Genomic DNA, 24,561 nt, shown 5'->3' on the forward strand with positions numbered 1-24,561 from the left:
ATAATAATGACAACTCACTTTAACCAAGTAGACGTATTTACCCTACTTGTACTTTCTTTCTAATTGATTTGATTTCCAAACACCAAGCAGGTATACTATCATTAATTGGAATATTTTAGAACATCAAGAAAAAAAGAGACATTAGTCACGAGCTACCAACAGACGACTGACATGGGTTAATTAAATGAACACGCTCTTTATAATCTTCGTCAATGGCAGGCTGGCAGCTGGTTCAAATTGTATTATAAAATTAACAGACGACTAGCTGCTATTTATAGTCTTAATCATATTAATAAATAATAGAAACTAATAAATAAAAAAATAAAAACAACAGTAGAGAGGGTTACGTAGCCTTCCACATATATATCGAGAGAGCTAGGCTCAAAGCCTTCTACCTGCATAACTAGAGAGATATAAGAGAAAGAGGGAGATGGAAGAAATACGACAGGTTGCTTTAGCTTATTACCACAATTTCTCTGAAGATGAAAGATTTAAGGCATACCGAGCTTTTAGGGAAATGGATTCAAATGGTGATGGGACAATAACCATCGACGAGTACGAGGAGAATTTCGGCACCGACCACCGGGGCAGGTTCCGGGAGGTGGACACGAACGGAGATGGGCAAGCTGGACTTTGAGGAATTTATCACTCTATACTATCTTGTCAACTCTGGGATGGTTCTGTGTGATGGCCATGGATGCAAAGTCAACTTCCTCAAGGGACTGTATTTTACTTGCGTTGACTGCTTCAACTATAGCAAAACCAACACTTTCGATCTCTGCACCTCCTGCTACCGATATAGAAACTTCCTTCATAACCACACCAACTTTTTGGATAACCATGTCTTAATGCGTTGCAAGGCTGCATACCTACAAGATCAGGTAACAAAACACTATAAATGTTGCCGTACTATTGTGAATCTCGCACAACACACTATAAATAATTATTGTTTTTCTCAAGCTGAGTCTAATCACAAGTGAGGCTATTTGTTGGTCCGATGATCAAGCTGGTGAATCTGAGTCTGAGGTCTGATGATTTAAGTTATTTCTCTTTACTAGTGCACTATTTTTTTTTTTCCTTCATAGTGATATACCATGATTTTTGACTTGAAACTCAAGGCGTCGTTGGAGGATTTTGACCTCCTCGATGAACAATGAAATTCTCCAGTTAACAATTTAGAATGGACAAAATTACTATTGCGTGATTCAGATTTAAATTCTGAACCTTTTATCTTTTAGATATTCATTCAAAGATAATCCATGCAAAAATTCACTTCAATCTGAAATCATTTAATTACTCAATTAATAGTTGCAATTTTAGTGTTTTCTTAAAGCACCTTGTTCGTCTATTTTGTGGTCACAACTAGATGCCAAAATGGTTTTCAATTTGTCTAATTTTTGGCAATGATGATCTATAAATAAAGACTTGAAAAATAGAAAGTTTGGATCATTTTGAAAAGGAATCGTAGATGACGTTGAAAGGTGTCCTTATTTGAGGGATCACTTAACTGAAGTGATACACACACACACATATATATATATATATATATATATATATAAAGCAAAAATGGTACTCCTGGATTGGATATTAATCAACAAACAAATGGTATTTGATATGGATGCAGCCAAGCTCGTCTGATGATCAAGCTGATGAATCTGAGTCTGATGAAGAAGTAAGCTTGTTTCTCTTTACTAGTGCAATCTTTTTTGCCTTGATCATAATCCTTACATATATACCATGGTGCCACAATTTTGACTGGAACTCAAGGCATCGTTGGAGGATTTTGACCTGGATCAACAATGAGTTGTGTTTGAGCATTGAAATAAATTCTCAAAAAATGTGGTAGCCACAAAGAATGTTGAAGATATATTTTTGAATAATTATAATGAGTAAAGCTATTTGTTGATGCAGCCAAGCTCTCCTGAGCCTTATGCAGTTAAAAGATCTGTGTCTAAAAGAGTAAGTTTCTTTCCTCATTACAAATAGAATATTTTCTTGATTCATAAACAAAAAGCTATGATTCTGATATGAAATTCTCCGGTTAACAATTTAGAATGGACAAAATTACTATTGCGTGATTCAGATTTAAATTCTAAACCATCTATCTTTTAGATATTCATTTAAAGATAATCTATATGTCAAAATTCACTTGAATCCGAAATCATTTAATTACTCAATTAATGGTTGTAATCTTAGTGTTTTCTTAAAGCACCGTATTCGTCTATTTTGTGGTCACAACTAGATGCCAAAATGATTTTCAATTTGTCTAATTTTTGGCAATGATGATTTATGAATAAAGACTTGAAAATAGAAGGTTTTGATAATTTTTTTAAAAAAATTCGTAGTTGACCTTGAAAGGTGTCCTTATTTGAGGGATCACTCAACTGAAGTGATACACACACACACACACATATATATATATATATATATATATATATATATATAGCAAAAATGGCACTCATGGATTGGATAATTAATCAACAAACAAATTGTTGAAATAGCAGACTATTATCTACTCCAGATTTGGATTTTAGAATAGGGAGCTCAGGAGTTAGAGAAGAAATGAAGAACACAGAGAGATTTCAAAATGAGCAGATGAAAAATTGGTAGAAAAAATGTGAGTCTGTAATCTCACTTTTCAATTCCACACTCAAACACGCACACTACATGCTTGATATAGAAACAGTTAGGAATAAGAACATTCCTCTCTTACATCAGCTCAATCTAACCATTCAAACCTCTACCCTATGAGATAAGAGACACATGGCAAATACAAACACTCATACCTCAGCTTAAGATCCTAGCCATCCATTGAACTATGATTCAATGGTTCATATTTAAACACTCAGCTAGCATACTTACAGAACCTAAACAGAACATTTCAGCTAATTACACTTATATTTCAACACTCCCTTCTAAGTGTTTAGCTGAAATAACACCAAGCTTCTTCCTCAAATATTCAAACCGATCTCTGGCTAGAGCTTTAGTAAAAATATCTGCTGTCTGCTCTTCTGTCTTGCAGTACAATAGATCAATTTCTCCATCTTGTAAGGCATCACGAATAAAATGAAAACGTCTGTTTATATGCCTTGTCTTGTGATGATGCACAGGATTCTTGGTTATAGCTATAGCTGAGGTATTATCACATAAAAGTGATGTTGCACTGACCTGTTCTTCACCAAAATCTGAAAGAACAAACCTCAACCACATTGCTTGTGCAGTTGCTTCAGCTGCACTCACGTATTCAGCTTCTGCAGTGGAGAGAGCCACACTGCTTTGCTTGACTGATGCCCAAGAAAAGACACCTGATCCAAGATGGAATGCATAACCAGAAGTGCTCCTCATATCATCCTCACTTCCAGACCAATCGCTGTCACAATAGCCAATTAGCACTGCTTCCTTTCCTCTTTCATAAGCTATCCCATAATCAAGTGTGCCTTGTATGTACCTAAGTACTCTCTTAGCAGTTCCCATATGTTTTCTGGTAGGACCATGCATAAATCGAGCTAAGAGACTAGCTGCAAACATAATATCAGGCCTTGTTGCAGTCAGATACAACAAACTCCCAACTACTTGCCTGTACAAACTCTCATCAGCTTGTTCACTACCATCCTGCTTAGACAGTTTCTCATTCACTGCAAGAGGAGTAGCACATGCCTTGCAATCCTTGAGACCAAACCTATCCAAAAGAGTCTTTGCATATTTCTTCTGATGCAAGAAAATATAGGCTTCAGTCTGTATCACTCCTAACCCCAGAAAATGATGTAACAGACCAAGATCTGTCATCTCATATTGTTTCATCATTTCAGTCTTGAAATCCAACAGTAGCTCCTTAGAACTTCCAGTATAGATGATGTCATCCACATAAAGCGAAACTATAAGAATTCCACTCTCTGCAGACTTCACATACAGAGTTGCCTCACTAAGACTTCTCCTGAAACCAGACTTCTCAAAATAGGCGTTAATCTCTTCATACCAAGCTCTCGGGGCTTGTTTAAGACCATACAAAGCTTTCTTCAATCTGTAAACTCCATCCTCTCTGTTCTTAACCACAAAACCAGGTGGTTGATCAACATAAACTTCTTCATGTAACACTCCATTCAGAAAAGCCGATTTAACATCCAACTGAAACAGTTTCCACCCTTTCTGTGCAGCCAAAGCTACCAAAATCCGAATTGTGTCAAGCCTTGCCACTGGTGCAAACGTCTCATTGAAGTCTATCCCAGGCTTTTGAGAGTAGCCCTTTGCCACCAGCCTTGCTTTATTCTTCTGAACAGAACCATCCAAGTTTAACTTGGTTTTATACACCCATTTAACCCCAATAACTGGTTTATCCGATGGTCTATCAACCAAATCCCAAGTGTCATTCTTCTCTATCATATGAATCTCATTTTCCATTGCTTTCTGCCATGAATCATCCTTGACAGCTTCTTCAAATGACTCAGGTTCAATTATACACACATTACATCTTTCATAAACTTCAGCTATACTTTTAAATTTTCTAGGAGTGTGATCAAACTCCTGAGGACCTGTGATAGCTTCAGTGTGTTCTACTTCATTTTCTTCAGCCATTTCGGTCTGAACTCCATATGCCTCATCAATTTCTTTTCCATTCTCAGCAACACCATCAGTGAGTGGAATTGAAATGCTGGATTCTTTTTGTGCATTCCAGTCCCAACTACTTTCCTCATTAAAAATAACATCTCTAGAAATGATCACTTTGCCCGATTCAAGATTGTATAACCTGTAACCTTTTTCACAGCTGCCATAACCAAGAAACACACACCTTGTGCTAGTTTGATCAAGCTTCTGTCTCTGCTGCTCTGGAATCTGAGCATAACACAAGGAACCAAACACTCTTAGATGCTTGATCCCTGGTTTTCTTCCACTGTAAGCTTCAAAGGGTGTTTTCTTCTCTAAAGCTTTAGTAGGACATCTATTCAATACATATACAGCAGTGTTAACTGCTTCAGCCCAAAATTCAAGAGGCATTTTCTTCTCAAACATCATACATTTTGCCATTTCAACAATTGATCTATTCTTCCTTTCAGCTATGCCATTCTGCTGTGGAGAATGAGCAACTGTCAGCTGCCTTTCCATTCCCATGTCATCACAAAACTTGCTAAATTCTGTAGAAGTATACTCACCCCCTCTATCGCTTCTTAATTTTTTCAGTTTATAGCCACTTTGCAATTCAACCATAGCTTTAAACTTTTTAAACACACTAAATACTTTAGACTTGTATCTCAGAAAATATATCCAACACATTCTAGTGCTATCATCTATGAATGTAAGGAAATACCTATTTCCTGACTTTGTAGTAGTTTGCATTGGTCCACAAACATCCGTGTGTACCAATTCAAGTGGACTCGCAGCTCTGCTTGTTGCTTCTTTTGGAAAAGGTTCCCTGCAATGTTTTCCAAAAGTGCACCCTTCACACACATGACTTGTGGCTTTAATCTCTGGCAGTCCTAACGCCATTCCTTCATTTTGCAGTATTTTTAAACTATTGAAGTTTAAATGCCCCAGCCTCCTATGCCAAATCAAAGCTGATTGACATACACTTGCTCTTAGTGCTACTTGTAACTCAGTGTGAAGATTCAAGGGAAAACTTCTATTCCCTTTCATCTGTACTCTAGCCACCAGATTAGACAGCGAGCCATCATCATAGATATCTGCTTTGCTATCTCCAAAGATAAGAAAATATCCATGCTCCATCATCTGTCCAACACTGAGCAAGTTCTCCTTAAGACCAGATACAAGCATCACTTCCTTTATATATCTTTTTCCCATCTTTGTGTCAACTACCAAACTTCCTTTTCCCAAGACATCAACCAATTGTCCTGTTCCCATTGCAACCTTTGCTGTTATGCTTTTATCAATGTCAACCAAAACATCCTCCCTGCCAGTCATGTGGTTACTACAGCCACTGTCCAAGTACCACACATCTTCCATAGGCCTTTTATCAGATGCATTGTTGACAAAAAACATAGTTGGTGCAGTAGGAGCTTGAGTTGCATAGTTCAGCTGTTGCTGTGCAGGTTTCTTGCTGTAGCAGTCTTTTGCAATATGTCCCAACTTGTCACAGTTGTAACACTTTGGTTTTCCTTTAAATCTACATTCTCCATAATGCAGTTTTCCACAATGCTTACATGGATTCTTAGCACCATCAGTGGATTTATTTTCCCACTTCTTGTCTCTTGGCTTCCAACTCTTTTGATCTTTACCACTTTGTTTTCCTGTAGATTTATCAGTTTTAGAATTCACACTGAGACTAGCAAATGCTTTCTCAGTTTTAGGCTCAGTGTGTCTCTCCAATCTCTGTGCAAAACCTTTCAATGAGGCAACAACCTCTTGAACTTCAATTGTATCTATATCCCTCGAGTGCTCAATAACAGAACATATAGGATCATACATAGCAGGCAAGCTAATCAACAATTTCTGCACTACTCTTCCCTTAGATAAATCTTCTCCATAACTTCTCATTTGGTTTATAAGATCAAATAGTTTTGCAAGGTAAGCAGACAAAGATTCATCATCTCTCATCCTAGTATATTCAAAATCTCTTCGTAAACTTTGTAATTTTACACCTCTCACCTGTTTATCTCCATGAAATTCTCGCATCAAGAGATTCCAGGCTCCCTTCGAGGTTTCTTCATGAGCAATCCTAGGAAAAATTTCCTCAGAAACTGCTCCTTGGATCAGACCCAGAGCCTTAGCATCTTTCATAAATGCCTCTGTGAAAGATATCTTCACAGCATCACTTGAGTCCTCCTTGTCTTTCTTCTTCTCATCAGATCCAGCAGCTCCCTTCGAATCTGAGATCTCTACCCCTTTCTCAACGAATTCCCAAAGCCCATGAGACTTGAAGATGGTTTTCATCCGTATGCTCCAGAACTCATAGTTCTCACCATTGAAGATCGGAGCTCTCAGCTCACCACCTCCAGATCCAGCCATATTAGACTCGACCACAGAGGAATCGCAGCTTACAGAATCGATTCGAGCTCAGGACCAGCTCAATCGTACTTCACAGATTCCACGCCCAGTTCAGACGAAGGAACCAGGCTCTGAGGCCATGTTGAAATAGCAGACTATTATCTACTCCAGATTTGGATTTTAGAATAGGGAGCTCAGGAGTTAGAGAAGAAATGAAGAACACAGAGAGATTTCAAAATGAGCAGATGAAAAATTGGTAGAAAAAATGTGAGTCTGTAATCTCACTTTTCAATTCCACACTCAAACACGCACACTACATGCTTGATATAGAAACAGTTAGGAATAAGAACATTCCTCTCTTACATCAGCTCAATCTAACCATTCAAACCTCTACCCTATGAGATAAGAGACACATGGCAAATACAAACACTCATACCTCAGCTTAAGATCCTAGCCATCCATTGAACTATGATTCAATGGTTCATATTTAAACACTCAGCTAGCATACTTACAGAACCTAAACAGAACATTTCAGCTAATTACACTTATATTTCAACACAAATGGTATTTGATATGGATGCAGCCAAGCTCGTCTGATGATCAAGCTGATGAATCTGAGTCTGATGATCAAGCTGATGAATCTGAGTCTGATGAAGTAAGCTTGTTTCTCTTTACTAGTGCAATCTTTTTTGCCTTCATAATCCTTACATAGAAATACCATGGTGCCACAATTTTGACTTGAACTCAAGGCATCGTTGGAGGATTTTGACCTGGATCAACAATGAGTTGTGTTTGAGATTTGAAATAAATTCTCCAAAAATGTGGTAGCCACAAAGAATGTGGGAGATATATTTTTGAGTAATTATAATGAGTAAGCTATTTGTTGATGCAGCCAAGCTCTCCTGAGCCTTATGCAGTTAGAAGATCTGTGTCTAAAAGAGTAAGTTTCTTTTCTCATTACTAATAGAATATTTTCTTGTTTCATAAACAAAACGCTATGATTCTGATATGAAATTCTCCAGTTAACAATTTAGAATGGACAAAATTACTATTGCGTGATTCAGATTTGGATATAAATATAAGCTATTTTTTCATGTAAAGTTATATATATAAAGCAAAAGGCCGCAATGATTTGTGATCGACCTCCTTCTACTTCATTATTTTTCAACTAATATTGCACTGATTTATATTATTTCAGAAGGTCGCAATGAAAGTAATTCGAGGATTGAATACTGGTGTGACCGTTGGACAATTTGTTGTTGGTGCCGCTGGTCTGTGCAGCATTATGTGATTGATGGCAGCTTGCTTTTCATTTTCTTCCTTTCAGAAAACTGTGTTTTGCCGAATAACCACACATTTCAAACCCATGGCTGCTTGCTCCACTGTTGCTCCACCATCCACCTCTTTCATCAGCAACAAGGTATTCTCTTTTTGTTCAATACCCGTATAAAGTTCTCACATTTAAGTCTTAACTCTTTCTTTTTCCTTTTGTTTTCCTGTTTCACTAAACCATGTCTTCTGAAATTTGATTTGAACCGCAGAAAGATTGGGTCTCTCTGCTTTCTCTTCCGCATCGCCGCTCTCCAGTCAGAAATGGAAGAGAACATCCAAGACAATCTGTTCGGTCACTGCACCAAAACAATCAGAGCGCAAGCCTGTCACTACTGGCTCGGTGAGGATCTTTATTTCCCTTTTTCTTCGTTGTTTTGTGCGATTAGAATTAATGGAAATCTCCAGCTCATGGTTTTTTACATTGGGTTTTGATTCATTTTCAGGTCAAGACGGGAATGACGATGACTGAGAAGATATTTGCTAGAGCTTCTGAGAAAACCCAGTTGAGCCCCGGTGAGAATGTTTGGGTCAACGTCGATGTTTTGATGACCCATGATGTTTGTGGCCCTGGTTCGTTTTTTTTTTAGACAAAGGCGATAGCATTTTATTAATGAATAGGGATGAAAAACCGGGCTAATGCCGCTGGTCTGTGCAGCATTATGTGATTGATGGCAGCTTCATCTTTCACTGAAACCGGTTTTTCATCCTAATTTCTGCGCACAAATGAAGTACCTTGGCGTTCTGGCCGAACTCTTTCTTGAAGATCCCAAAGGAACCAGGGCCACAAACATCATGGGTCATCAAAACATCGACGTTGACCCAAACATTCTCACCGGGGCTCAACTGGGTTTTCTCAGAAGCTCTAGCAAATATCTTCTCAGTCATCGTCATTCCCGTCTTGACCTGAAAATGAATCAAAACCCAATGTAAAAAACCATGAGCTGGAGATTCCCATTAATTCTAATCGCACAAAACAACGAAGAAAAAGGGAAATAAAGATCCTAACCGAGCCAGTAGTGGCAGGCTTGCGCTCTGATTGTTTTGGTGCAGTGACCGAACAGACTGTCTTCGATGTTCTCTTGCATTTCTGACTGGAGAGCGGCGATGCGGAAGAGAAAGCAGAGAGACCCAAATCTTTCTGCGGTTCAAATCAAATTTCAGAAGACATGGTTTAGTGAAACAGGAAAACAAAAGGAAAAAGAAAGAGTTAAGACTTAAATGTGAGAACTTTATACGGGTATTGAACAAAAAGAGAATACCTTGTTGCTGATGAAAGAGGTGGATGGTGGAGCAACAGTGGAGCAAGCAGCCATGGGTGTGAAATGTGTGGTTATTCGGCAAAACACAGTTTTCTGAAAGGAAGAAAATGAAAAGCAAGTTGGGGTTTTGGTTTTGTGTTTGTTTGTGTTATTGAAACTGAGAGGCGGCGGCTGAGGGCGTGAATTGGGGCACACTACAGATGACAAGTGGAGGCGTGTGCTTGGCGTTGCTTTTTTTGAATTAGCTACCAATTTTAACCTGTTAAAATTGAATATGTGGAAAAAGCAGGCTACGTTCCCGGATTTTTCTTTCTTTTATTTATTTTAATTTTAATTAGTTTTTTTTTGTTCTTTTTAATTTTATTCATGGGGTAAAATTAAGTTTTGCATTGTAAAAAAATTCACTTTGTCTACCCGAATTATCACTTTTGTTCGTTCTATTTGGGAAAAATGGTTTCAAACTTGAGACTTCTTTTAATACTAAAAAATAAATATTATTAAATCTTAATTACTCATAAATGAATTTACGCAAAGATATTCTTGAAATACAATTAACCCAAAAAATAAAACTCAATAAATGGCTTAGGATTCAAGATCTCATATCGGAAAAAATAGCATATCCTAGAGTGGTTTAAGAGTTCTTGAGTACCATCAACACGTCTAGCCCAGTAAAAAAGGTCATTGACTTGCAGATCAGAGGTCTTAGCTTCGAATCCCCATGACATCATAGTTGTGTGTGTATGTGTGTGATAAATTATTCTCCCCTCTAGTTTAGACTATCGCTTGTACTCTAAAAAAAAAATAAGTGCTTCCCTTACAAGCCGGTTTTCAGAGACAAGTTGAACCATTCATAAGAGGTTGATGCCTAAAACTTATCAAATAATAACCACTTAACATTTTCTATAATTTGTGTTTTGGACTTTGGAGAGGATTTTTCCAGTGGGAATTGGGTGTGGCATGGGCTAGGCTAGAGCCCGGCCTGAGTAAAGAGTATATGGGGCTCGCTCTCACAAATGGACCATTAGAATTAAATTTTTTTATAAAAAATAAATAAATTTGGACCATTAGAATCTGCCGGGTATGAGTATGACAACCCAAAAACATCCTATTTTATTAGCTTTTTTTTCTTCTTCTTCCAAAGCAAAACATTTTATTAAACCACAGGCCAAATTATAGAACGAGTCATGTTGATAGTCCTTGTATTTGGTTTTGTAATTTACCTTCGTCAAGTTTTTTAAAAGGTATTTATAATGTTCGGAAGCTTGGGTTCCTCAGAGTCAAGAGTCAGAATAACTTCGTTGCAATTCTCATGTTTTTTTTAGAACAAGTTAGACAAAAAACACAGTGCCTCTTTGGAGGCCAGGTTGAGGTGCTGCAGAAGTGTCACACTGTGAAATGATTCAAGATGTTCGCAAGAGGCAAAAATAACGATAATAATTCGATCAATAAAATTAAAAATTGCGAGCATCTTCAAGTTGCAAGTCTAAACATGAACTCTCTATGATATTCCCAGACCAAATCAATAGCTAGTTGATTATTTATGAGAGTGTTAAAATTTTTTTATTATATCTTTTTGGTAGGTGAGTTGATAAAGGAAGAGTTTCTAAATTTTTAGGGTGTTTTAATTAGTCAAGGCCTAAAGCGAAAATCACAGTGGGGTCTTATTATTATTATTTTTTAGAAATTCTATGATTACAATCATAATTCAATCAAAAAAGCCATTATCCACAAAGTGCAAATGTTAATTACTTCATAGATTTCATACCACGATGTCACAACTTTAATTTGGACTGCATGCAAACATCCTTTGTGAATTTTGATTTAGAAAAATAAACAACTATGGTTGGGATTTGAAATTCTCCAAGAATGTAAACCCAGTGTGGTAGTCACACAGAATGTCGATGATATTTTTCTTAAACTAAGCAGATCTTTATATAGATACATACATTATATATATATATATATAGTTATTCTCTTATTCGGATATCTGCACGTTATTATTGTGTGAATGCTATTATAAACAGGCAAGAAAGAAGGGATATGTAGTACAAAATACATGGCATTCGCATGATAATAATGTCTGAATGTCCGCATAGAAGAATTTCTATATAGTCCCCCCCCCCAAAAAAAACACTTATTACCTCCCTACTATATTATATATAATATATAATATATAATATATACACTTAATAATCGACAACTTGTAATTTAGTTAATGGCCTCTCTAAAATAAATTAGACATAATTAAATTCAAAACTCTAACATGTAAGTTTTAAATCATATGTATTTGATATACTTTATTTTCTATTTTGGCATCCCGAATCTTACAATTCTAGCTCCGCCAATATATATAAAATCTTACAATTCTAGCTCCGCCAATATATATATATATATATATATATATATATGCATAATGAGTAAAGTCATTTGTTGATGCATTTGAAAGAGATGTGTCAGAAAAAGTAAGTTTCCGTTCTCATTACTAACATTATATCTTGCTTTATAGATTACATAATACGATGCCACAACTTTGATTTGAACTGCATACATCCTTTGTGAATATCAATAGGGATAAACAAACAACTGTGGTTGGGATTTCTCCAAGAATTTAGACTCAGTTTGGGAGCCACATAAGCAACTGTCAGCTGTCTTTCTAAACCCATCTCTTCATAAAACTTTGAAAATTTCTGTGATGTGTACTCTCCTCCTCTGTCACTTCTCAGTTTCTTAATTTGGTAACCACTCTGCAATTCAACCATGACTTTGAACTTTCTGAAAATGTTCAGTGCTTGAGACTTATACTGCAAGAAAAATACCCAACACATTCTAGGCCAAATTAAAAATTGCGAGCATCTTCAAGTTGCAAGTCTAAACATGAACTCTCTATGATATTCCCAGACCAAATCAATAGCTAGTTGATTATTTATGAGAGTGTTAAATTTTTTTTATTATATCTTTTTGGTAGGTGAGTTGATAGAGGAAGAGTTTCTAAATTTTTAGGGTGTTTTATTTAGTCAAGGCCTAAAGCGAAAATCATAGTGGGCTCTTATTATTATTTTTTAGAATTTTTGTGATTGCAATCATAATTCAGTCAAAAAGGCTATTATTCATAAAGTGCCAATAGAAATTGACCACAAAGTGCAAATATTGATTACTTCATAGATTTCATACCACAATGTCACAACTTTAATTCGGACTGCATGCACACATCCTTTGTGAATTTTGATTTGGAAAAAACAACTATGATTGGGATTTGAAATTCTCCAAGAATGTAAACCCAGCGTGGTAGTCTACTAGTCACACAGAATGTCGTTGATATTTTTCCTAAACTATATAATAGTATAGCCACGCGGTTATACTGTTTTTACACATGACAAAGCGGCTCTAAAAATAGGCATGCCCTCCTTTTTTATTAAAAAAATTATATAGCCGCGTGGCTATACTCAGGGGGGTTTTATATTAAAAAGGGTGTAGCCGCGCGGCTATACTATTTTGATACGTAGCAAAGCGGCCACTAGGCGCTAGGCGCTAGGCGCTAGGAGGGTGGTGGCTATACGCGGGATTTTTGTAATCAAAAGAGTACAGCCGCGCGGCTATACGACGGTTTTTTATTACAAAAATTGTATAGCCGTGCGGCTATGGCTATAAATTTTTTACACGTGTTGGAATGGGCGCTAGGTGCCAGCCAGGGTGGCCTTTAAAAAAAAAAAAAAAAAAGTATAGCCGCGGCTATACGCGTGGGTTTTTTTTAATAAAAATAGTATAGCCGATCGGCTTTACTATGGTTTTTATTGTAAAAAATAGTATAGCCGCCCGGCTATACGATTTTTGACACGTGGGACGGCTACTATTTTGACACGTGGCGGAATCAGGCTGTCCTTTCTTTAAAAAAAATATTATAATAGTATAGCCGGCCGGCTATACCGGGATTGTTTTATAATATAAATCGTATAGCCGCTCGGCTATACGACGGTTTTTATTAATTAAAAATAGTGTAGCCGCACGGCTATACGCTACTATATCCACAGGAGTGGGAGGACAATTTTCTGCGATGGCCATGGATGTAGGGTCCTCTTCAAGGCACGTGTTATAATAAAACTACAGCTTTCGACCTCTGCTCCTCCTGCTACAGGGGTGGAAGCTACCCTCCATCCATGCCAACCTTGTGGAAGCAAGGCTGTTGTGTCCATCATGACACAAAATCACATAATTAACACTAATTATTCATATGAAAATGTGCTTTTATAAAAGGAAAAAACTACTTATAACACGTGTACAAGATGTACGTGACCATACTAACGTAGTTTTATAATTTCTTTTTATTTTCGGATGTGGCATTTGAGGGACAAATTTTTCCATAAATTTAACAAAGTATAATAATCAAAACGATCCCTCTTAATAAGTTAAGTTATATATGTGTGTACAATATGATCTCACAGTACAATATAGATTGAGAATATAATTTTTTTTTCCATTAAATAATTATCTTGTCAACACACTGACGCTATTTGTTGATATGCATGCAGCCAAGCTCTTCCCATGATCAAGATTCTGATGTAAGTTTTCTTATTTCTTATCCACAATTTTGGCTTCAACTCAAGGATCGTTGGAGGATTTTGTTCTGGATTTCCATTTGAAATTCTCAAAGAATTAATGTAGACTCGTTCTGGTAGCCACACAGAATGTGGTTAATACTACACTTAAGAGTAGATACTGTCTGTAGATATAAAATTAGGCTATTTGCTGATCTAGAATTTAGATATAAAAAGCAAAGGCTCTTATGACTTATAAGGTAGTCATTTATTACTATATCCACATGAGAGTAAAATAGTAAAATTCAGATAATTAAGAAAATAAGATGAGAAACTTAATTAAATTTATTCATCATAATCAAAATTTGCACGGCAAAAACTACCATGGAATTTATAAGGGTTTCGATAGTAGAATTAGGTTAAAAGAGAAATTCAAATATTAAGCAAACAACAACTGAAATAAACTGTAATAGTGAGAGCATCTCCAAAGGGAAATGTCACATATCAAATATTAAATTTGAATTTCACGACTTAAGGCAATTTGACATATAATAGAGTTTTACATTTCACCTTATATGTCAAATTAAAATATTAAAATATTATGTATTATTTATTGGTTTACTACAATCTAGACACATTAATTGAAAAATAATAATAATAAAATTAAATAACATCACAAGCTCAAACCACCAAAAATAACAACAAGAGAGAGAAATATTAATCCATGTAGGATATTTAATATTTTGATTGGAGTGAGTCTCAACTATTTAACATTTTGATTGGAGTGAGTCTCAACTATTTTTTCTACCGAGAGCATTTTTGCTCACCACTTTAACCATATGTGTACCTTCATCACCCAACTCATGACTTGACATCTGTTCATACTCATAACCATGGTTAACTATTTGTTTTTAAATCTTTTAAAGTATTTAAAACTAATAAAAATCAAAACAAATAATATTTAAAAATAAAGAAAAAAAGTGTATGTCTCCTTCTCTCCCTCCCCCTTTCCCGACCTCCAGTGAGAAATGAAAGAGGGGAAGGATGGTTTCAAGATGCAAGAATCTACAAATTTCAAGCACTTGAACGGCTCAAATCTAAAGGATATTCCAGATCCGAAGCCGCAAAGGTGACGACGATGACGAACTAGAAGCCACTGTGTCCGACGGCAGCGCCAGAGTTAGGGTTTCTTGGCTTGTTACAGAAAAGAGATGACGACAACGAAACCACTGGAGAATTAGAAACTGTGACAGACGTGTCTTTTTTCCTTTTCCATTTAATCTTTCTAATTGCTGAGGATGAACAAGGTGAGAGAGGGAATGGTGGCTGAGGTTGTTAAGGGAGGTGGCTATAGAAAATAGGGCCTCTGGGTTGGGGTGGTTCAGGACAAAGGCATAGAGAAGGAGAGAGTTATATTAAAAAATTTATTAATTTTTTTAGTTTTAAATACTTTAAAAGATTTAAAAACAAATAATTAATCAGGGTTATAGGTTTGGACAGATGTCAAGTCGTGAATTGGGTGGTAAGGGTACACATATAGTTACAGTGGTGAGCAAAAATGCTCTCTTTTTCTAATTGCTAAAAGTGACACGTTGGATTTAACATATTTCTTAGAGATGGTATGAAAAAGTATGACTGTCATCTAGCGGGATTTGTGGTCCCAAGATAACTATGACCACTCACTTGGTACATGCCCTAAAAAACCTTTTCCAATACTATTTTTTATTTTGTATTTTGGACTAACTACATTTTACACCCTTCCTTCAGGGCCAATTTTGATAATGACCCTAACCTACATGGAGTAAAATGTAGTTAATTAATTTTAATATATATACTTTTACTAAGAGCATCTATAATGGGAATGGGCTCCCACCTTTTAAAGACCGAATTGAAAAAATACAATTCCAACCATGATCTCCATTCACCTCCTAAAATAGGGAGACCTCTAGGATCTCATAAATCTGAAAAGAGAGAAAGAAAAAAAAACTCCAAGTGGGTCCCTATAATATTTTAATGCTGCTTTGTTTTATGAATATTTTAAACTTTTAATTAATGCTGACTATTTTTTGTTATATATATTTTTTTATTGAGAGGGACCATATATGCTAAATTAAAAAAGAATTATAGTATTTATGTCCAAAACTATGGAGTTTGATTGGAGTTGATATTTTATAGAGCTTCTAAAATAGTTTTTTTTTGTGTTTTTAGCTAAATTTTTCAACTAAAGAATAGGGAGCATTGTAGATGACTAAAACTGAACTTAATCAAGAAATTATTGCTACATGTGCATTGCAGGCATTGTACAATGTGTGTAATTTACTACCACTCTAATCATTCGCACTGAGAAATTTTTATATGATATTGGGATATAGTTATGTGGTATAACTCGTTCCCAAGTTATAATATGGATGGAAGATATAGTTAATATTTCCCACTTTTATGATATAATATCAATAAATATCCACTTATATATTCTAACAAACGAGTTATACCACGTAACACACTCTCATACTACGTACACTATCGCACTTAAAGCATTCATAATGGGATTCCTAAACCACCTCCTTAGACAAATTTTAGGGAGGAATTGAAAAAATACAACTCCAACCATGCTCCCTATTCACCTCCTAAAATAGAGAGACCTCTAGGAGCTCCTAAATCTGAGGAGAGATAAAGGACTCCTAGTGGCTCCCTATAATTTAATGATGTTTTGTTTTATGCATAGTTTAAACTAATTAATATAATTTTTTTTAATAGAGATGGACCAATCATATTGAATTAAAAAATAACTATAGTATTTATGACTCCCTAAACTAGAGAGTATGATTGGAGTTCAAATTTTATAAAGAGCTCCTAAAATAACTTTTATGTATTTTTAGCTAAATTTTAACTTAAGAATAGAGAGCATGACCTTTGCCTACATAACTACTAACTAATTATGTGTGATTGGGTATTTATTATTTCAGGATGTGCTTGTGAAAGTAGCTCAGATATTGAATGTTGGTGTTAACATTGGACAAGCTACTTTAAATAGTGGTTGCAGCATTATGTGATTGACAGATAGCAGAGCAGTTTTCATCTTTCAATGAAAACAATAAGTTTAAAAAAAAACAACCAAAATTTTAATTTGACCTTATTGTCATTATGGCGGTTTTGCTGCTAGCTAGGTTGCATTTGTGTATGACTCTATTCTTTAAAGAAATTTTACTAGTCTTGTATGTAATAAATTTTCAAAACTATAATTTTTATGCTACTTTTTGCAATTTGATATTTTTTATTTTATTTGTTTTCATTCAATAGAGAGGGAAATGTAAGAGCATTATATCGGTTTGCCTCAAGATTATCTTCTACGTTAATTGAATTCGGGTGCATTTAGGGGGAAAGGGGAGAGTTTGGCCCACTTTTATCTATAATTCTAAAAATGAAAGATAAATATATGATACGGCCACTCACTTTACCTTAGTACTCTCGTCCAATTAACTTTGTTTGAAAAAAATTGTGAGCTTTTACACGTCAACCCCAACCCCATAAGAAAAGTTCATGAATCCTCCACAAGATGTACCATACTTTGTACTTTTTTTTTCTTTCTAATTTCTGTGGCTTTTGCACACACATGGAACCAATCGAGTCAGAATAATCTAAACCAACCACCAAGTACTAACAATTGGCTTTACAAGTGCAAATACAATGTTCAAGAAAAAAAAACTGCAAACATCATTAATTGGAATATTACGAACACGAAGAAAATGACACAAAAACGAACCAAAAGACGACTTGGCACATAGGTTAATGATTCAATGAAGAAGCTGTTCATAGAGTCTTCGTCAATGGCAGCTTGCTCCCTCCTACTGTAGTGTAGTTTGTAAGCAGTTTTTCTGATAATTCTACGACACAATTTGTTCATTAATTAATCGTTATTATTTCTATATTAAGCATTAAAGAAAGTATAATAATCTATAACCGAAAAAGATAATATAATAATGGCAACTCTCACTTTAACCTAGTACGTACGTACACTCTTCCAAAAAGATGCTATTTTCTTTCCAATTTCTGTCACTCTTTGCACACACATGCCTATTAATCCAATGGTTCAAAAAAGTTTCTTAAAAGGAGTGTAAGAGTGAGTGAACCGTTGAATTTACATCCAACGGTGAGTGACCACAAATCTCTTGAATCCTGTAGTCCAAGAGATCAGGACTGTGTAAAAAAATTCACTTTGTCTATCTACCCGAATTATCACTTTTGTTCGTTCTATTTTGGGAAAATGGGGTTTTAAACATGAGACTTCTTTTAATACTAAAAAATAAATATCATTAAATCTTGATGACTCATAAATGAATTTAAGCAAAGATATTCTTGAAATGCAATAAACCCAAAAAATAAAACTCAATAAATGGCTTAGGATTCAAGATCTCATATCGGAAAAAATAGCATATCCTAGAGTGGTTTAAGAGCTCTTGAGTATCGTCAACACGTCTAGCCCAGTGAAAAAGGTCATTGACTTGCAGATCAGAGGTCTTAGCTTCGAATCCCCATGGCTTCATAGTTGTGTGTGTATGTGTGTGATAAATTATTCTCCCCTCTAGTTTAGACTATCGCTTGTACTCCAAAAAAAAAAAAGTGTTTCCCTTACAAGTAGGTTTTCAGGGACAAGTTAAACTATTCATAAGAGTTTGATTCCTAAAACTTATCAAATAATAACCACTTAACATTTTCTGTAATTTGTGTTTTGGACTTTGGAGAGGATTTTACCAAGTGGGAATTGGGTGTGGCATGGGCTAGGCTAGAGCCTGGCCTGAGAAAAGAGTATGGGGCTCGCTCTCACAAATGGACTATTAGAATCGTATAAATTTTTTTTATAATTTTTTTTTTGTGGACCATTAGAATCTGCCGGGTATGAGTATGACAACCCAAAAAATCCTATTTTATTAGCTTTTTTTTTTCTTCTTCCAAAGCAAAACATTTTATTAAACCACAGGCCAAATTATTGAACGAATCATGTTGATAGTCCGTGTATTTGGTTTTGTAATTTACCTTCGTGTCAAGTTTTTTAAAAGGTATTTATAATGTTCCTCAGAGTCAAGAATCAGAATAATATCGTTGCAATTCTCATGTTGTTTTTTTTTAAATTTTTTATAGAACAAGTCAGACCAAAAACACAGTGCCTCTTTGGAGGCCAGGTTGAGGTGCTGCAGAAGTGTCACACTGTGAAATGATTCAAGATGTTCGCAAGAGGCAAAAATAACGATAATAATTCGATCATTAAGATTAAAAATTGTGAGCATCTTCAAGTTGCAAGTCTAAACATGAACTCTCTATGATATTCCCAGACCAAATCAATAGCTAGTTGATTATTTATGAGAGTGTTAATTTTTTTTATTATATCTTTTTGGTAGGTGAGTTGATAAAGGAAGAGTTTCTAAATTTTTAGGGTGTTTTAATTAGTCAAGGCCTAAAGCGAAAATCACTGTGGGGTCTTATTATTATTATTTTTTAGAAATTTTGTGATTACAATCATAATTCAGTCAAAAAGGCTATTATTCACAAAGTGCCAATATAAATTGACCACAAAGTGCAAATATTGATTACTTCATAGATTTCATACCACGATGTCACAACTTTAATTCGGACTGCATGCACACATCCTTTGTGAATTTTGATTTGGAAAAAACAACTATGATTGGGATTTGAAATTCTCCAAGAATGTAAACCCAGCGTGGTAGTCACACAGAATGTCGTTGATATTTTTCCTAAACTAAGCAGAATCTTTATATAGATACATACATTATATATATGATAAGCAGAATCTTTATATATATATATATATAATAGTATGCATCTATATCAGCCAGGACCAGGAGGCAATACTGTTTTTACACATGCCGAAGTGGCGCTAGCGCTAGGCATGGTCTCCTTTTTTATTTCTATTTCTAAAAAATCGTATAGCCGCGCGGCTATACTCGGGGATTTTTTTTAATAAAAAGGGTGTCGCCGCGCGGCTATACTATTTTGATACGTAGCGGAGCGGCGCTGGAGCCGGGCGGTTTTTAATAAAAAACGTACAGCCGCACGGCTATACTACGGTTTTTTTTTATAAAAATTGTATAGCCGTGCGGCTTTACTATTTTTTACACGTGTTGAAATGGGCGCTCGGTGCCAGGTTGGGCTTGTTTTTTTAAATAAATAGTATAGCCGCGCGGCTATACGCGAGGGGTTTTATTAAAACGACTATAGCCGCGCGGCGTTGCTATGGTTTTTTATTAAAAATAGGTATAGCCGACCGGCTATACAATTGTTGACACGTGGCGGAATCCAGGCGGTCCTCTCTTTAAAAAAAATTATAAATAGTATAGCCGTCCGGCGATACTCTGATTTTTTATGATTTTTTATGATATAAATAGTATAGCCGTGCGGCTATATGACGGTCTTTATTATTTAAAAATAGTATGGCCGCACGGCTATACTATTTACTATATCCAAAAGAGTGGGAGGACAATTTTCTGCGATGGCCATGGATGTAGGGTCCTCTTCAAGGCACGTGTTATAATAAAACTACAACTTTCGACCTCTGCTCCTGCTACAGCGGTGGAAGCTACACTCACATCCATGCCAACCTTGTAGACAACTACGCCTTACTGCGTAGCGGGACTGTTGTATCCACCATGACACAAAATCACGTAATTAACACTAATTATTCATATGAAAAATGTGCTGCTATGAAAGGAAAAAACGACTTATAACACGTGTACAAGATGTACGTGACCATACTAACGTAGTTTTGTATTTGTTTTTATTTTCGGATGTGGCATTTGAGGGCCAAATTTTTCCTTAAACAAAGTATAATAATCAAAACGACTCCTCTTAATAAGTAAAGTTATATGTGTGTACATATATGATCTCATAGTACAATATAGTTTGAGAATATAAACTTTTGTTTCCATCAAATAATTATCTTGTCAACACACTGACGCTATTTGTTGATATGCATGCAGCCAAGCTCGTCCCATGATCAAGATTCTGATGTAAGTTTTCTTATTTCTTTTTACAAATGCAATCTTTTTTGCCTTCATAATCACTTAGCAGTAACACCATGATGCCACAATTTTGGCTTCAACTCAAGGATCGTTGGAGGATTTTGTTCTGGATCAACAATGAGTTCTGGTTTCGATTTGAAATTCTCAAAGAATTAATGTAGACTCATTCTGGTAGCCACACAGAATGTGGTTAATACTACACTTAAGAGTAGATACTGTATGTAGATATAAAATTAGGCTATTTGCTGATCTAGAATTTAGATATAAAAAGCAAAGGCTCTTATGACTTATAAGGTAGTCATTTACTATATCCAAATGGGAGTAAAATAGTAAAATTCAGATAATTAAGAAAATGTTAGTATGAAAATTGAATTGTCATTTCCTAGACTCAAGCATAGGTTGAAAATTAGTGCGTGAAGAATTGTTACTGGACGTTTTGGCACAGCTCATTCAACCACATACTTCCGAGGCATGACTTGACCATATGAGAAACTTGACAATAGGTAAATCATGACATAATCATGCATTCATTATAAGATTCCTAGTTGGAATTATTTTCACACAAGTATTTTTATGTTAATCCTATTTTTAATGGGATTAGATTTTATCTCTTGATATTATTTCCTACTTGATTGGTCTAATTAATTTGTTTAGGTAGATATTGTTTTAGAAGATTGGCCGTAGTGGAAAGTCATTAGGTTTCCTCACATCTTGCATTAGTTGGCGTCATCACATAGCATGTAAATGGAATTAGAATTTATATTGATAATTGGATAATTGTTTGGCGGCAGTTTTGGCGTCTCAAGGAAGAGACCTCTTTGCATGATGTCTAGGAGTTTTAGTTTGAATAGGTTGTAGAGTTATTGTTGCACAGCAAGTGTGGCAACGTGGGTTTCTCTCCAAGGAGAGAAACATGCTTTGAATAAAAGGACGGTTGGTTCTTTTCATTGACTAGCTTTCAACGCATTAAGTTTTTCATGATATTGAATCTTTTAGGAAAAGCTGTCGTGCTTAGTTTAGTGCTCCTTTGTTGCTTGGTGACTTATCGAATCTATTTATCATTCATATTGCATATACATATGTAACTTTTAAACTTTTAATTAATATAATTTTTTTTTTTTTATAGAGATGAACCAATCATATTGAATTAAAAAATAACTATAGTATTTATGACTCCCTAAACTAGAGAGTATGATTGAAGTTCAAATTTTATAAAGAGTTCCTAAAATAACTTTTATGTATTTTTGGCTAAATTTTAACTTAAGAATAGAGAGCATGACCTTTGCCTACATAATTACTAACTAATTCCTTGTGATCAAGTATTTATTATTTCAGGATGTGCTTGTGAAAGTAGCTGGGGTATTGAATGTTGGTGTTAACATCGGACAAGCTGCTTTAAATAGTGGTTGCAGCATTATGTGATTGACAAACAGCAGAGCAGTTTTCATCTTTCAATGAAAACAATAAGTTTTTTTTAAAAAAAACAATCAAAATTTTAATTTGACCTTATAGTCATTATGGCGATTTTGCTGATAGCTAGGTTGCATTTGTGTATGACTCTGTTCTTTAAAGAAATTTTACTAGTCCTGTATGTAATAAATTTTCAAAACTATAATTTTATACTACTTTTTGCAATTTGATCTTTTTTATTTTATTTTTTTCATTCAACAGAGAGGGAAATGGAAGAGTATTATATCGGGTTGTCTCAAGATTGTCTTCTACGTTAATTGAATTCGGGTGCCTTTAGGGGGAAGGGGGAGAGTTTGGCTCAAGATAAATATATAATATGGCCACTCACTTTACCTTAGTACTCTCGTCCAATTAACTTTGTTTAAAAAAAAATTGTGAGCTTTTACACGTCAACCCCAACTCCGTAAGAAAAGTTCATGAATCCACCACAAGATGTACCATACTTTGTACTTTTTTTTTTCTTTCTAATTTCTGTCGCTTTTGCACACACATGGAACCAATCGAGTCAGAATAATCTAAACCAACTACCAAGTACTAACAATTGGCTTTACAAGTGCAAATACAATGTTCAAGAAAAAAAAACTGCAAACATCATTAATTGGAATATTAAGAACACGAAGAAAATGACACAAAAACGAACCAAAAGACGACTTGGCACATAGGTTAATGATTCAATGAAGAAGCTGTTTATAGAGTCTTCGTCAATGGCAGCTAGCTCCCTCCTACTGTAGTGTAGTTTGTAAGCAGTTTTTCTGATAATTCTATGACAGAATTTGTTCATTAATTAATCGTTATTATTTCTATATTAAGCATTAAAGAAAGTATAATAATCTATAACCGAAAAAGATAATATAATAATGGCAACTCTCACTTTAACCTAGTACGTACGTACACTCTTCCAAAAAGATGCTATTTTCTTTCCAATTTCTGTCACTCTTTGCACACACATGCCTAGTTAGTGCATGCACCATTATGTGATTGACAGCAGAGCAGTTTTCATCGGACTGAATGTTGGTGTTTCCCTCGAACAAGCTGTTATTGAGAATGGTTAGTGCAACATTATGTGATTGACTTTTTTTTTTTTGGTCGAAACCATTATGTGATTGACAGCAGAGTAGTTTTCATCTTTCAATGAAAATAACCTTATTGACATTATGGTGGTTTTGCTGCTAGTTAGGTCGTTTTTGCATATGACTCTTTCTTTTTTCGGGTTAAGCTAGCAAAACTCTTTTCATGGTCCTGTATGTAATAAATTTTACTTGGTTGTGATGTGACGTCTATATATATATATATATATATTGATTTGAATGCCTGTTAAGATTTATTACCTTCTTTAAATAACATTTCTTCTCTTATCTCTTTTGCTAAGAGTTTGATAATCCGAATCTATTTTCTAGTCTTAATAGAAGATTAATCTGTTACTTAACTAATATCTTGTCTTAATAGAGTATCTCTCACGCTTATCATTTGAAGATAGAGATCAAATTGTTATAGGCTTTGCACCTGTGACGGATCCAGGTATTTTGTCTTTTGGGGTTATAGTGTAAAACAATATAATCAAGTCATAAATTCAATTTCAATAAAGGGGGGACACACACTCAATAGGTGGTGGATACGGCGGCAGGCAGGGATGCAATGGAGGAGAGGAGATGAGGGTTAAGGGTGGGGGCGGGGGGTGTGTGGGGTGGGGTGTTTGACTCCAATAACCCCATTGTGGCTCTGTCTATGCTCTTGACCATAAAATATGCAACATGTAAATACCCTTTTGTTTGGCATGATTTTAAGGGAACATAACACTAAACTAGTATTATATTGCACCTTTGAATACATGTGTTTGATGGCAAAAGGGTGGTTTTGCAAAATGGAATAGGGGGAGGGGAAAATTAGGTGAAAATTTTCAAATTTTTATAATTATAAAACTTTTTAAAATGATGTGGAATATTGGTAAAGTTTGAGGGAGGTATGTGAAAATATGAATAAATTTCAAGGGATGTATGT

General features: G+C 35.2%; 1 protein-coding gene and 1 pseudogene across 2 annotated transcripts; one reads left to right on the plus strand and one right to left on the minus strand.

The window, feature by feature from the left end:
• Window positions 1-421: 421 nt before the first annotated feature.
• On the plus strand, window positions 422-9,619 carry LOC110756356 (uncharacterized; annotated as a pseudogene). The gene is made up of 8 exons (XR_015830619.1): window positions 422-881; window positions 1,625-1,672; window positions 1,912-1,959; window positions 7,520-7,591; window positions 7,829-7,876; window positions 8,135-8,356; window positions 8,478-8,608; window positions 8,712-9,619. The product of XR_015830619.1 is annotated as an uncharacterized LOC110756356 (transcript).
• LOC110756357 (3-isopropylmalate dehydratase large subunit, chloroplastic-like) lies at window positions 7,190-9,692 on the minus strand. The gene is made up of 3 exons (XM_021957774.2): window positions 9,528-9,692; window positions 9,275-9,406; window positions 7,190-9,171 (listed from the first exon to the last, which is right to left on the minus strand). Exons 1-3 carry the CDS (start codon window positions 9,579-9,581, stop codon window positions 8,953-8,955), a joined length of 405 nt encoding a protein of 134 aa, XP_021813466.2. The 5' UTR covers window positions 9,582-9,692; the 3' UTR covers window positions 7,190-8,952.
• Window positions 9,693-24,561: the final 14,869 nt, after the last annotated feature.

This window comes from Prunus avium, chromosome 1, assembly GCF_965620075.1.
Source record: "Prunus avium chromosome 1, drPruAviu1.hap1.1, whole genome shotgun sequence".
Taxonomy (NCBI): Eukaryota; Viridiplantae; Streptophyta; class Magnoliopsida; order Rosales; family Rosaceae; genus Prunus; species Prunus avium.